The sequence below is a fragment of the Camelus dromedarius genome, chromosome 22 (assembly GCF_036321535.1).
Source record: "Camelus dromedarius isolate mCamDro1 chromosome 22, mCamDro1.pat, whole genome shotgun sequence".
Classification (NCBI taxonomy): Eukaryota; Metazoa; Chordata; class Mammalia; order Artiodactyla; family Camelidae; genus Camelus; species Camelus dromedarius.
This window is the reverse complement of record NC_087457.1, coordinates 22,307,671-22,321,330: the sequence shown is the minus strand read 5'-3', so window position 1 is coordinate 22,321,330 and position 13,660 is coordinate 22,307,671. Positions and strand designations below refer to the sequence as shown.

The window sequence follows — 13,660 nt, the reverse complement described above, 5'->3', positions numbered from 1 at the left end:
TTTGAATATACTTAATTTATAGACTCAACCAAATCACCCTATTGTTAAATTGTCAGGAATCTAATCACTCAGTTTGCTGACTCTCTTTCACAGAATTTAATACACTTTGTAGTTTGGATTATGAGCTTATCCTCTTGTAGGTCTTCTCTGCAGGAATTACATATGCCCAATGAATGTTCAGAGCATTTTCCTCCAAAGAAGTTCTGTGTTTCTTTCTACCAGCTGCATCAGCTTTTTCTCTGCATAGGTCATGTAAGTTCTAACTCTAAACCCATATGAAATAGGGTGGGACCATTTTTACACATTCTCAGGAGAGTCCTTTTTCCTACAGTGCCCAGGCAGACATCTTCAGGTTTCCCTGTCATCAACTTGTACTGAGGGGGCTGAAGGTTTTTTGATTTTTTTTCCAGTCCATTCTATTGATGAGGGCTCTGGCTTCAGGAAGGTGGTGTCTCCGTCCAACTTCCCAAGGTCTTGTCTCCTGTCCCCACAGAGGCATTAAAATCCAAATCCCTGGAATTCCATGAATAAAGACTCATTGCTCCCCAATGTAAGCCATAGCTCACGCTGTTCTAGTTATTAGTTTCTTCTTTATTTCTGCCCCTGGCAATTTTCTTTAATTTTTTTAAAGTATGGTATGATATTTAAAAGGATGTTTAAAATATTTTTATGATAGATTTATATAGCATGCTGTATAGATAGAACCAGAAGTCTAAACCATTGATTTTATTAAATGAGCATTCCTTAATTTACTTCTGAGTATTTTCATTTCACTTAAAAGCAATGTTCTCAACACAAGATACTTCACAACTAACAAAGACTGACATATAACTATTACTCATTCTCTAGTTTTTCTTTAGAGGGAGAATTCTGATGTTTAGCTAGGCTCAAAAGCACACAGAATAAGGTCACATTTCTCAGTCTTTGTTGCAGTTAGATAGCGCCATCTGACTAAGTGACCAGCAAATGGCAGGAATCTTGAGAAATTTGCCTCCTTGCCTACAGTTTTATAAAAAATTTTAAATTACTACTTTAATAATTAGGATAAGTTCTAGATTTTAATTATTTGGTGATATATATGTGTGATGTTTTTGATAGTTAAATATTTTGTTCACAATAGTACTTTTGTACTTTTGGCTGATAAAATTCAGAGTATTAAATCAAAGTATGGAGTATAGATTTTAACATTACTCCCCAAATAGGATGTCTTGACTTTGACCAAGTCTGTGTTATAAAAGACTTGAATCAACACTCCCACCTGACTTTTATGATGATTATGTAAACACCAGGGCTGGCAGATCAGAGGAGAGCATGACAGGCATACATGATAGCACAGCTACACAGAACTAGACCAAAAAGTTACCAGACTGTATTCTTTACTAGGAGAACATAAAATCCTGATGTGACCCATTTAATTGGATAGGAAGCAGTCTGGAGGAAGCCATGTGACAACAAAGATCAAATAGAGAAAGGTGGTAAAGTTCGGGTCACACTGATCTCCTTTTACCACAAACCCGAGTCCAAAAGCTGTCTATTAGGACTTTGGACTCCATCACCGAGCTTGATGACAGTAACATCTCAATATCTTTCTCAATATCCTGAGGACAAGACTGAATGTCAATGGAGAATTACAAGTCGCATCCCATCTTAGATTAGTAATAACACATTTAAAGTGGTTGGAAGAAGTTTAGATGATCTTATTTGAATGGAACCAATTTTAAGGGTGGAGCTAGCTTAAATTGTACCTAACCTATGAGAGGCTTTCTGACCTGATATGAAGTCCATTAGGGAAAATTCACTTTGAATTGTTGCAAGCAACTTGAATAATCCATTATATCCCTTCCAGAGAAAGGAATAATCCAGATCTCTCACCTAGTCAATACTACAGCATCAACTGGATAGGTATCATCCTTATTAGAAAGCAGGAAAAAAATGAAATTATTTGAAATTCCTTTATATACACTTCCTGTATTCTAAATTATGGAGGCAGAGTGAAGTATTAAAATTGATAAAATGCAAGCTACTGAACGGGAAAAAATACAGAAAACATGGATTCTACTTTTCCAATTTGGAAAAAATAACTCTTTAATGAGCAAACCCTATGCCTGTCAATTAAATGATACAGCACTAAGGGTCCACATTTTATTTAGCTTACATAATCTATCAATACATCAGAGGATAAAGGAATAAAGGGTTACTAAAAGAGGAAAGTGAAGAAAATAATATATCTAGAAAATCCTATTTAGTAGACAAATGACTAGGCATTTTCTTTAATGCCAGATAATGCCATAAATAAAACTTGTTCAATTTTTTAAAACACATCTTTCTCCAAACAGGAGTGTTTACCCTATACAAAATAAAGTTATTCAAAGTTTGGCACAATACTTGTAGGAAATCAGTAGCATTAATACACTCCAGTTTAAACTTGCCCATCAATTTTAAACAAAATAAAATAAAATAAAATCTATAGGGTGTTGGTGCATTTCTTATGTAAGTTAAATATTACATCATGGGTAAAAAAAGTACTAATTAGATCATATCACTAGGGTTTATACATCTCAAAAAGAGAGAGAGCATAAACAAGAATTAGAACAGCCAAAGTTCTGACCATACAAAAATATTCACTGAAAAACTACATTTCATGAGCTCGTTAAAAATTCACTTTATCATTTAAAAACTCACATTTAAAACTGCAAATAAAAGATTTTGTGGTTTTCTAGTTTTTTTTTGTTTTAAGTAGCTATTTCAATCCTCTTTTCTCCCCCAAATATCTATCATGGTTACTCCACAAATTTCTATTATTTTGCTCCCAGAAAATGACATCACCTTCTACATCACCAAGAAAATAAAAGCCATCGGGCAGGAACTCCTCTGTCTACTTGCCTGTAGACATGTATGCTCTCTGTCTCCTCCCATCCTTTTCCAAATCACATTGGGTATGGCATCAATCTTAAGAGTAAACTCTACCCTTGTGCTTTAACTTTCAGCTCCCATCTCCAACTTGGGCCTCAGCAAATCAATTATCCTCACTTTCCTTTGGGTTCAGCATTCCTCTTCTTTCTTTCAGAAATTAAATTATATTCAAAAGTCTTCATTTAAAAAAAACCAATTCTATCTCCCTTGAGCTACTGTCCTCTCTCCTCCTCTTCATGGCCAAAATCATAAAAAGGTTGTCAACACTTACCTCACCTTGTCCACCTCAGCTTTTCTTCACCTATACTCTCAACTTACCCAACTATAATCTGATTTTCACCTTCAGGATCTCACCAAGATCACCCACCCAGGGCCTCATGACTGCTAAAACCATCAAACACATCCCATTTCTCATCTTTGTTGACCTCCTCTGGCAGCATTCATTCTGATACTTCTTATTTGAAGTGCAATCTTTTGTTGGCTTCCATGACTCTCCTGGCTTTCTTTAATCTGTCTAGATCTTTCTTCGCAGCTTTGTGCAGAGTTCCATTTTTTTCTGTCAGTCTTTTAAATCACTGAGGCTAAACAGGGCTCTCTCCTTAAGGGCTTTCCTCTTGTTCTCCGTATTCTGAACAATGTCATCCATTCTTATGACTTTCAGCACTTGATGATTCCCAAATCTATATCTATACTACAGAGTTCTCTCCTGAGCTTCTGACCTATATATACAACTAGAAACTTCCCCTGAGCTGTCCGAAGATACCTTGATCCACTGTGCAAGTTAAAAACTCATCATCCATGTCCACCACCCCAACCTTTTTTTCTCTCGTGAGGACTCAGTCTCAGTGAATTGCTGCGCAATACACCCAAATTGCCCAAGACAAAAACTTGAATATTATCCTAGACACCCATCTCCCGCATCCCTACAATCTAATCAGCTGCCAGTCCTGTCGATCCTACCTCCTGAATCTCTCCAATCCAGCAACTTGTTTCACTGCCATTTTCCTAGTAAAGCCATAACCATATCTTGTCTAAAGAAATGTTATCATTAAAAACTGCTTGACATGTATTTTTTTAATGAAAGAATATGGAGAATCATACCCTCCAACATTCTCACCTAAGAAGCAACAGCATCTTACCTGGCCTCCTGCTTTTCAGCATTGCATTCCTCCCTCAACTTCCCCATCCAATCGAAATGATATTCCTAAAATGCAAATTTGATTATATCTTCTTCATAGCTAAAAATCTGTCAATGCCTCCCTATTACTCTTAAGATTTATAACACCTGATTTGCTTCCAGCCTAAAGTCTGATCACACTTGTCTCAAAGACACTGACCTTTCAGTGTTTTTCATCCAGTGACCTTTCAGTCCTGGGAACACACTATGCTTGTTCTCACATATGCTTTTCCCTCCACCTAGAATATATTTCTTCATCCCCCCCACCTCCCTCTTTACCTAATAATTCCTACTCATCCTTCAAGTCTCAATGAAGATATTACTTCCTCCAAGAAGCTTCATATAAGGTCTCAAGTCAGGGTTATATGTCCTTCCTGCATGATCCAATGGTATATTCTAGTTTCCCCATCACATCACTTTACCATTTTATAATTATTCTGTACCCCTACAAGAATATAAACTACAAAGGACATGAATTTTTTTCATCCACAACGAAATCCCTAGTACCTACTATACGTCAATAAATATTCCTTGAAAAAAGTATTCAAGTATTCAATGAATAAATGGATCAATGAATAGGTGAATTGAAATGTGTTATTTCCAAATGGGACATGATACACAAATCGTGATTTTGTGGCTATGAAGATGAGAGAAACTGACACATAAGTATTTTAAAATATTAATCATTTAGACAGAATCACATACTCTAACATAAATGGTCGTCTATAATACTTTTCCAGGACCAGATAATACTCTCCAGCACATTAAGGCCTATAACACAACACATGTTATTTAAAAGAAAAAGAAGTGGAGAGGGAAGGGGTTAAAGGAGCCATCTGCTGACAGCAACTAAGCAACTTCTGAAAACTGGTATGGGACCAGGTGGTCAACAATTTAGATAAATAATTTTACTTGTGCAAATATCTCAAAATAAGGAAAACATCAAATCATTTGATACTAAAGGACTAAAAACTTCAAAGAGGATGAATCTGTTGTCTTCTCATACTCTTAGAGTGAGAGAGGAAAGGAAACCAATAATGTATGCACTCTGCTATCTTATAAAATTGTAATTAGTTACTAAATTCACATCTACTATTAATGTTATGATTCAGTGTCTAATCACGAGTCCTCACAGAGAACACAATGAGGTAATATATCTATTATTCTACCTTGTGTTCAGGTGTTTAGATTATCTCCCAGTTCCTAAAGTCAAATACAAATTTGCGTGGATGAGACGATTTTGTAAAGACAGATTTCTGAAGAACTGTAATAATAAAAATACCAGGTTTAGAATTCATTCATTTGGTCATTAAATAAGAATTTATTAAAATCTTAGGAAATACAAGGCTTTTGTGTTATGTGGGGGATGAATGAAATCTCCCTCAAAGAAGCTGCAAAAATTTAGGGTTAATATAATTTTTTAATGATCCTAAATGTCTTCTTTAACCTTCAGGTAGAAAGTGCCACCTATTTCTCATAAATTATTAGAGGTAAATTATATATTTAGTAAGAGGGCAGCTACATTTTACTTTACTTAGTACTTATAAACAGTCCAGATCAAAGTTACACAAACAGAATTATATGTGAGAATGTGAGAATTAATTAGGAAGTCACATTAAACTCAAATACTATTTATCTGAATTCCAATTCAAAATACAGTTCAGTGTTTTTAATCTTTTTTTTTTAACGAGGAGCTTTTACAAGAAGAAAAAGAAAAAACTGTTATACAACTTCATTCAAACTCATTGCTGTGCATTATTTGACAATTTCTAAGTTTTGGAAGAGAATTACAGACAAGATTTTTTTTTTTAATTTAAGTTCAAGGTCATGGCAATTTCATTTCCTAATTTCCAAGGTCAATCTGAATAAAAGGACATCCATAAAATGTTGTACCTATCTTTCCTTGAGACCCAGAAAAAAGGTGCATTCATTTCTTTACCTCCTGGTTTGGTATAACCAGAAAGAGGAAATATGTTTTTCCAAATTCATCCAAATTTTACTCTATGATTTACTTAGAAAAAAACCCCTACACTCTGTTATATGTGAGTCTATAACATGATCAGGCCACTAGAAGGGATGTGGGTACAATGTCATAAGGTGATTCAGAAAACCAAAAGAGGGGATCACCTAATTAAGCTTCCTCTACAACAGTGCTATTCTATACAGAATTAACGTATCTTTAATTTCACATCTGTGCGTCTCCCCTGACTCAGTAAAACATTAGGACTCTTCTACATTTACACATCTGGCAAATTCTTCAATATTCTGGAAAGAACAGAACCTCAAAAGTCCTCAAATGTGCTGCCTTAGAAAGAGGTGGAAAAGGTACACAGTGAAAGAAACTTAAAAATGCATGATCACTGGTAATTATTATAGAAGTATACAGAGATAAAAGTATTGTTCTCTTTTCCACTTGAGAGTAAAACTAAATGGGTTAAAGCTTCTTAAGATGAACAAATCATAAAGTAGATCATGTGTTCTGTTTAATACATAAAACACATAAAATACTGGATTAAAGTATGTTAAACAATCTAATAGTTTTTTTTTTATTCTGGACCTGAAACAAAAAGGCAGCTCTAGAACAAAGATTTTTTTTCCACTAATAAAAATAACACTTTAAGACTAACACTGCAGGATTCTAAACAGAATCTTGTCAGCATCTCTTTATAATATTAATAAAGTTCAAGGCCAAGTTCACTGAAAAATTTTGGCAAGCCAAACTTGCACAATTAAAATAAATACAGTGTCACGTGATTCAGTCTCCCAAAGCCTGGAATTTTGACCTTGACTGAAGTCTTCCCAATTTTAATGCTATAAATAACTACTTTAGCTGAACAAAATATGAAACTATTAATTCTCACAGAACGTGGCTGCATCTTTTCAACGTGTACGTCCCATGCAAATATTTAGCACAGGCTTATTCATTCAACAAATATTTATCGTTTGTCTACCAGGGCTAGGCTCCATACCAGGCAATGAAGATATAAAGATGATCAAGACCAACACAACGCCACTGCTTAAAAGGCTAGGATAAGTAGAGAAGACAGACAATTAACAATTAACTGCAAAAAGTCATCATCTGGGAGTACAGGATAAGCAGCGGTATTTTAACAAATCTATAGAGTCAGGGAAGGCCTTCTGGAGGAAGTTCAGAGGCAATGTCTTTATAACAAAAACCTTCAAGGCTGTGGTAACAGAACTGTATGTCTGCAGGTTACTGCTGTTCACTCCCAAGAGTTATATTATTCTCATCACACATACAGGTTAATTTATATGCTAGGTTTATGTTCAGCATGAAATGTTGCTTAAAAGAGGCTGCATAAATCAAAGGTTGTTAGCTATAGTTTTAAACATCAAAAGGAATCACTTCTACCACTTCAGGGAAATCAAATAAGCATAAAAAATGAAATGGCAACACAGGTTTAAAATATTTCTGATAAATGGCAGGCTGACCTCCTAAGTTTCTTTCAACCTCTTCCTCCCCTAACCACATAAAAATCACAATAAAGGAATTATTTAAAAGATGTAAACATACAAGAACTAAGAAAGAGAAAAGGAGAGGAGATTAAAACGCTCAAGAAGAGCTGGAGGAGTGATAACTGACCCAGGGGAGCAGAGGCACTACCTAGGGACTGTAGAGAAGGAGGCCCAATTGAAGTAAGCTGATTTCGGGACAGACACCAGAAAAGATAAGGCCCAGGGAACACAAGGAGCTGTGGAGGAAGAATAACTGGTGGGGCAGAAAAGAGAGGATTAGACAACAACGTGTAAGCACATCACTGGACATTCCCCCAGCCCATATGCTCTCACACATATGTGCCCCTGCACCTGAAGCCAGAAGATTCCTGCTCCTCCCACCTCACCTATTCTTTGAAGAAGCTCAATGACACCAGAGAAAAAGACATAAAATACTGACAGTTGAATGCTACTCTAATGAAAAGCCCAGATCACCACACGAAAAGGCGTGCTCATGTACAAAGAACTTCTGACTGGCTCTCAAATATGGAAAAGCAACAACCACAGATAGGTGAGGAAAACCTCCAATATGAAAATGAAAACTTAGAAAATCAAACAGGAATAATTAAAATAAAAAAAAAATCTGGAAGAAATAACACAATGCATGGAGTAGAAGACAATTAAAAAAAACCCATTATTAATATCCTTACAATAAAAAGAGAAATTTAGCACCCATAAAACAAAATAGAATGCTATAACACATGAACATCAGAGAACACAAAATAGTTCTTTGAATTAAAAAATTAGGATAGCTGAAATAAAATATTTAATAGGAAGGCTGGAAGATAACAAGTATACCTCATAAAAACACGCAGATTTAAAAGTTGGAATTTTGAAAAGATTAGAATTTGATTTAGACTAAGATCTGTCAGGAAGTGTAACTTCAAACTTATACAGATTCCAGAAAAAAAAAAAAAAACAACAACAAAACAAAGAAGAGGAAACTGTCCAAGAAATAATACAAGAAAAGTATAGAGAACTTTCAGACATGAATTTCCATATTGAAAGGACCTGTAAGTATATAGCACACTAAATGAAAAAAATGCCTATACCAAAGCTCATTATTGTAAAATTTTCAAAAGAACCAAAAGAAGATTATAAAAGTTTTCAGAAGGGGGAAAAGGTGAAATACAAAAGGAATAATGTACAACTGGAGACTTGGCAAGGGTAAGACATGACTTTAGTATTATTAGACTTCTAAAACAATATACAGGAATTTTTATAAACAATAAGCAATAGTCCAAGAGTATATAACACAGACAATAAATAAGTAAACAAGTGAATAAAATAAAAATAAAACATTTACTGAACACTCACTACATGTTAGGGGTGCCGTTCTAACTCTCCTAGGTCTATGAGGCAGATACTATTAACTCATTTTACAGATGAGGAAACAGGCATTAAGAGATTAAGCAATGATACAACTAGGAAGTGACAGATCCAGAGTCCTAGCTTTCTAAGTGTTGGTCTTTTAAAAACTGCATGATACTGTCTCCCAACTTTAAAATTCATTTTAAAAACATAAAAAAGATAATACCATTTGAATATTCCCTATCTGCCTAATCTGTTCCCAGATACCTAAGGTTGATTAACAGTTCTGACTTGTTCAATCAGGACACAAGCTTAATGTGTCTATGTGTGTGAGGGTTGAGGGATGAAGGTTGAGGATATTTGCTAATATTTTAAGCACTCAATTGTATTAAAATATTTTGTTCTATGTATTTGTGATTTGCCGCTAGAAGGTCCATAAAATAGATTCCCTGTCCTAAATTCATCACAACCTCCACCAAAAGAACTGATGCACTTACATCAGATCACCGCTGCCTATCTGGGCAAAGAATAAAGGGTATACAAATTTCATTAAAGTTAAAAACAGAATAGCTGCTTCTTTTCTAAATTATTGTCCTCTAACTCCTTTACACTCTTCTGGTCGTGCAAGAAAAATTTCCCTAGGTGAATCTCCTAGTCATACATGATCATTTATTAAATATACTGATAAGACAAAAACATTGTGCCCTTTTACTCATTCTTGCCTTACACTCAGCTTTATGTTATCAGCTACATAATGATACTTATACAGTTTCTTCTGAAGTTCCTCTGTAGGAGTTCGCTTCTTTCAGTTTCCTACTTTTGCTGTCCTATCCATGTTCTCACTACTGTCCCAACTTAAGAGTATCTGCCTTTAGCAGGGGGGAGGGAGGGAACATACTCGTTTTGAATACATTTCTTTTTTCTTTTCCAGTCTGGTGACATCTTCATTCATTCCTCCTGACCTATGGTGAGGCTACACGTATTTGGCATTTCCTCTCTTGGGACTAATAAACTCCCATGCAACAATATAGTGGGTTTTAAGACCTTAGACCACTCACTCCTTCAGTTCACTCCTACTGCACTGGATCCCCTGGATCACCTGCTGTTGCTTGACCCAGCCTGGGAGTCCTTCCTCTCACGTAAGCAGCCCTCCACTTTCTGCCTGCCATGCCCTTGCCTTCTTCTGGGTCAGGTTTTGTTTTATTTTGCCTTGGGTTTGGGTTTTGGTCACGTGGTGGCTGCAGCTACCCTTAAGGTCCTGATGTGACGCATCAAGGCACGTGAAGCATCATCTACGTCTTCCCAACACCTGGGTGAACAGACCCGCGGCTGCCTGGCCTAGAAGATTTTGTTTGTTCTCACTCACAGGTCGTCTCCACCTGCGGCCGCAGAGCTCACACTACGACAATCTCCAGTGTCCAGCGTCACCGTGGCCCACAGTCTCAAGCGCACCCCGCAGGAGGTCACACCGTCCCTCCCCGCGCTCAGGTGTTAACACCTGGCGGCCTACCCTCGGGCGTCACCTGCGGGCCGGCCCGGCGCGCGCAGGCGCTCACGCACATACCGTCTCCTTGGCAGCCGCGACCGGGATGGGAAGCAGCCCTCGGCTGCGGAGCAGGTCCTCCGGCTCCGCGGCTGCGCTCTCGGAGGGGCGCCCGGGGGCCGGCGGCCGCGCGGAGTCGGCCCTGGGGTCCCCATACAGCTGGTAGCACACGAGGCCGACCAGACCCCCGCCGGCCGCGGCCGCGATGCTCAGCTCCCCCCAGCGCCGCCGCCGCCTCCAAGCCGCCTCAGCCACAGCCCCCTCCTCCTCCTCCCGGCAGGAGAAGGGCCGGCCGGGGGGGCCCAGGGCCACCCCTGCAGGCCGCCCCCACGGCCCAGGGAAGGGATGGTGAGGCGAGGACGAAGGCGGGAGCCGAGGCGGCGGCCACAGGAGCCTCCTCAGCGCAGCCATAGCGGGAGCTGCCCGCACGGGAGCTAAAAGGGGGCGGGCGAGGGGGTGGAGGGGGCCCGAAACCTCGCGAGAAGTCGGCGCGCGGAGGTTCTCTGCTGTCCGAGAGCGACCCCTACAACTGCGCGGCCTGGGGTCCTCCTCCGGGCGGCCTTCAGCTAGGGGGACCGGGGGTCTCGGGCTGCGGAGAGCCTGGGGAGGAGCGGGCGTCACCGGCTGCTCCTCGGCCCCGCATTCCCAGCCAACCCCGCAGTCATAAATAACTGCGCCCGCCCACGGCGACACCTGACTGCGCGAGAACCCAACACCGCAGGCGACAGCCAGGTCGGCGGAGACGAGCCCGGACCTCGGGTGCGCGGGTGTCCGGGCGCCTCTCCGCTAACTTGACCCTTCACCTCTGCTTTGCTGGGTGCGTCCCCGATCATAGGTAGCACCCGTCTAAGACAGTCCCATCCCCTAACGGTATCTTGATCTGCTGACACTAGGTCGTGAATAATTTGCAGTTGTATCTTAAGGTGTTCAACAAAAATGAGATCTAAAATTTGGCTCATGTCATAAAAATAACAAATTAAGTCAAAGGATTTTTTTTTTGACTGCGTCTTTTGATGGGGTGAGGCTAATGATGTTTTTTAATCAGCGTTAGTATTTTTTAAAAAGACGTTTCTGGAATGTTTCCAAGGAGGCCTTAAAATATTCTGGGTCTAGGGGTGTAGACAACTAAATTTAGTAGTCTCCGTTAGCTGCAGTCACAAGGGGGCTAGATCCTGGCAACTCTCACGAAGACTGAGGGCTTTCAGAGGCGAACAAAATGAGGTTTTCGGGCCCAGATCCTGTTAGTCCCATTTCTCACTAACCCCTTGCCTATAAGTAATCTGTCAGATACATCTCAGTTCATCTTGCTTTAAATTAGGCTAATGGAATTATCCTTCCTTAAAGCCGCTAAAAGTGGTAAATAGAAAAGTCTTCTATAACAGATGAACAAAATGTGTCTATTTTGAGATACCATCTCTGTATTTCTTTTCCTTTCAGCCTGCCGGTTTTATATAACCAGTGCCATAAGGAGGACTCGGTGGTAGCTCCTTGTTTTATCACCAAGATTCCTTCGATTTCTGCCTTCTCTAAATTATGGAAAATTTTGCTATTCCCACAGAAGCATTTATTCTCTGGATAAATATCACAGTTCTTCTGGAATTATTTACTTTGAGCTGAATACAATTTCCGGGTTTTCTCATTCACTTCCAGCATGGCCTAATAGCAGAATATTGGACAGACTGATGAATTTTTATTAGTTCTGCATTAAAAGCCAAGTAGCTCTAAAGAGAATTAGGGAAGTAATACAATGAGAAGTGACAGAAGTTCTCCAACATGGCTTTATATATATGATATATATGATTTCTCTCTAGTTTTAAAAAATTTAATACAGCCCCTGCAAGTCACTGGAAACCAAGTTCTTCTGTGAGAGGTACTGAGTTTAGGTTTGTCAAGTACTCAGACAGCTTTGGTTAAAAGGTCACTCTACAGGCAGAAGTTATTCTAACTTTCCTCAGTACCTCCCCTCTAAAAGCTAAATTTCCTTAAGAACAGTTGTTTTCTTCTCACTTTTAATGCTCTGTAACTATAGATACATAAAAATAACTTGATTCCTTTATCACCTGTATATTTTTCTGAGTTCAATTCTCAAAGGGAAATTTTTTTTAAAAAACATGATATTAAGGATTTATAATTTTTTTTGAAATTACAGGTAATATTGTCAGATCGATATAGAGTTAGCCTAATTTCCTTTATCTTTTATGTCAATTCTACTGGCAATGGTTTGCGCTCTGCCTTTTTCCCTTAGTCAAAGCAAAGCCTTCTAAGCTCCATGAAGCCAGAGCATGTATTTGGCCCAACTGCTGGTGCATAGTAGGACCTCAATATTTTTAAATGAAGATGGGAATTTATTATTGTTGTGAGGAAGAGGTGGAGGGGCCAAGATGGGAATGTGAATCAGGAGAAAGGAAATAAAGTAGCTCATCAGATGCTAAAGAAATCGATAAACTAAAGAAAGCAACACATCCTAAAATGCAATTAATGCAATTGGAAGGGCAAAAAGAGAAAGCAAGAGGTTGGCAAGGAAAGGTTGTGGTCATGGAGAAGGGCTGATTTAGAAACAGATTTTATGATTTTGTGATTTGAAGCCATCCTCTTCCATATTATAATTTGACATAATTCTGCTGGATCTAGAGCCTTAAAGCAATATGCTTCCACCTGGTTCTTTTTGTCCTCTGAGGAATTTCAGCATGCTCCATGGACAAAAGTCAGTGGCTTGACTTTGATACCTTTCATTCTAACACATCTCACTGGTGACACTACGAAGCTGCCAGCTGTACACGTTTAATTGTTTAACTTCAAGACCAGTGAAAATCTCACTTTGACCATTACATCTGTCCAATCTGGTTTATATAATCTCTGATTTTATATGATTTCCAGGGTCTCTGCTGACAGTGTCTCACTCCGATTCTTGCTGTTGTGTTTATTCTCTCTCTGGTGGCAGGGACTTCTTTTCTTACATGTTGGGGAAACAAGGAACAGCAAAGCCTCCTGCCTAAAACAAGTGAACTTTTTCTCACTTGTCATAGCCTGTTTTCATGCCTGATAGTGATTAAAGTTTCTACTGTCTTCAGAAACTGTCTTCTGGGAGTAATATATAGATTATTCATTATACAAACATGGCACTTGGGTAATAAAATAAATAATATCATCTTTCTAAAACTGTTGGCAGTAACTACTAGAATTTAGCATATGCATATCCT

General features: G+C 38.7%; 1 protein-coding gene across 3 annotated transcripts in view; it reads right to left on the bottom strand.

Annotated features, from left to right (window-relative positions):
- Positions 1-11,178, bottom strand: part of MICU3 (mitochondrial calcium uptake family member 3) — an 81,678-nt gene extending 70,500 nt beyond the window's left edge. Inside the window, exon 1 of one of the 3 annotated variants that reach the window (XM_031440210.2) lies at positions 10,482-11,178. In XM_031440210.2, the coding sequence (XP_031296070.1) occupies positions 10,482-10,871 (390 nt within the window). In that variant the 5' untranslated portion in view covers positions 10,872-11,178. Of the gene's footprint in view, positions 1-10,283; positions 10,433-10,481 lie in introns of those variants that run through there. The other 2 variants (XM_064477501.1, XM_064477502.1) reach the window with 2 other exon arrangements.
- Positions 11,179-13,660: the final 2,482 nt, after the last annotated feature.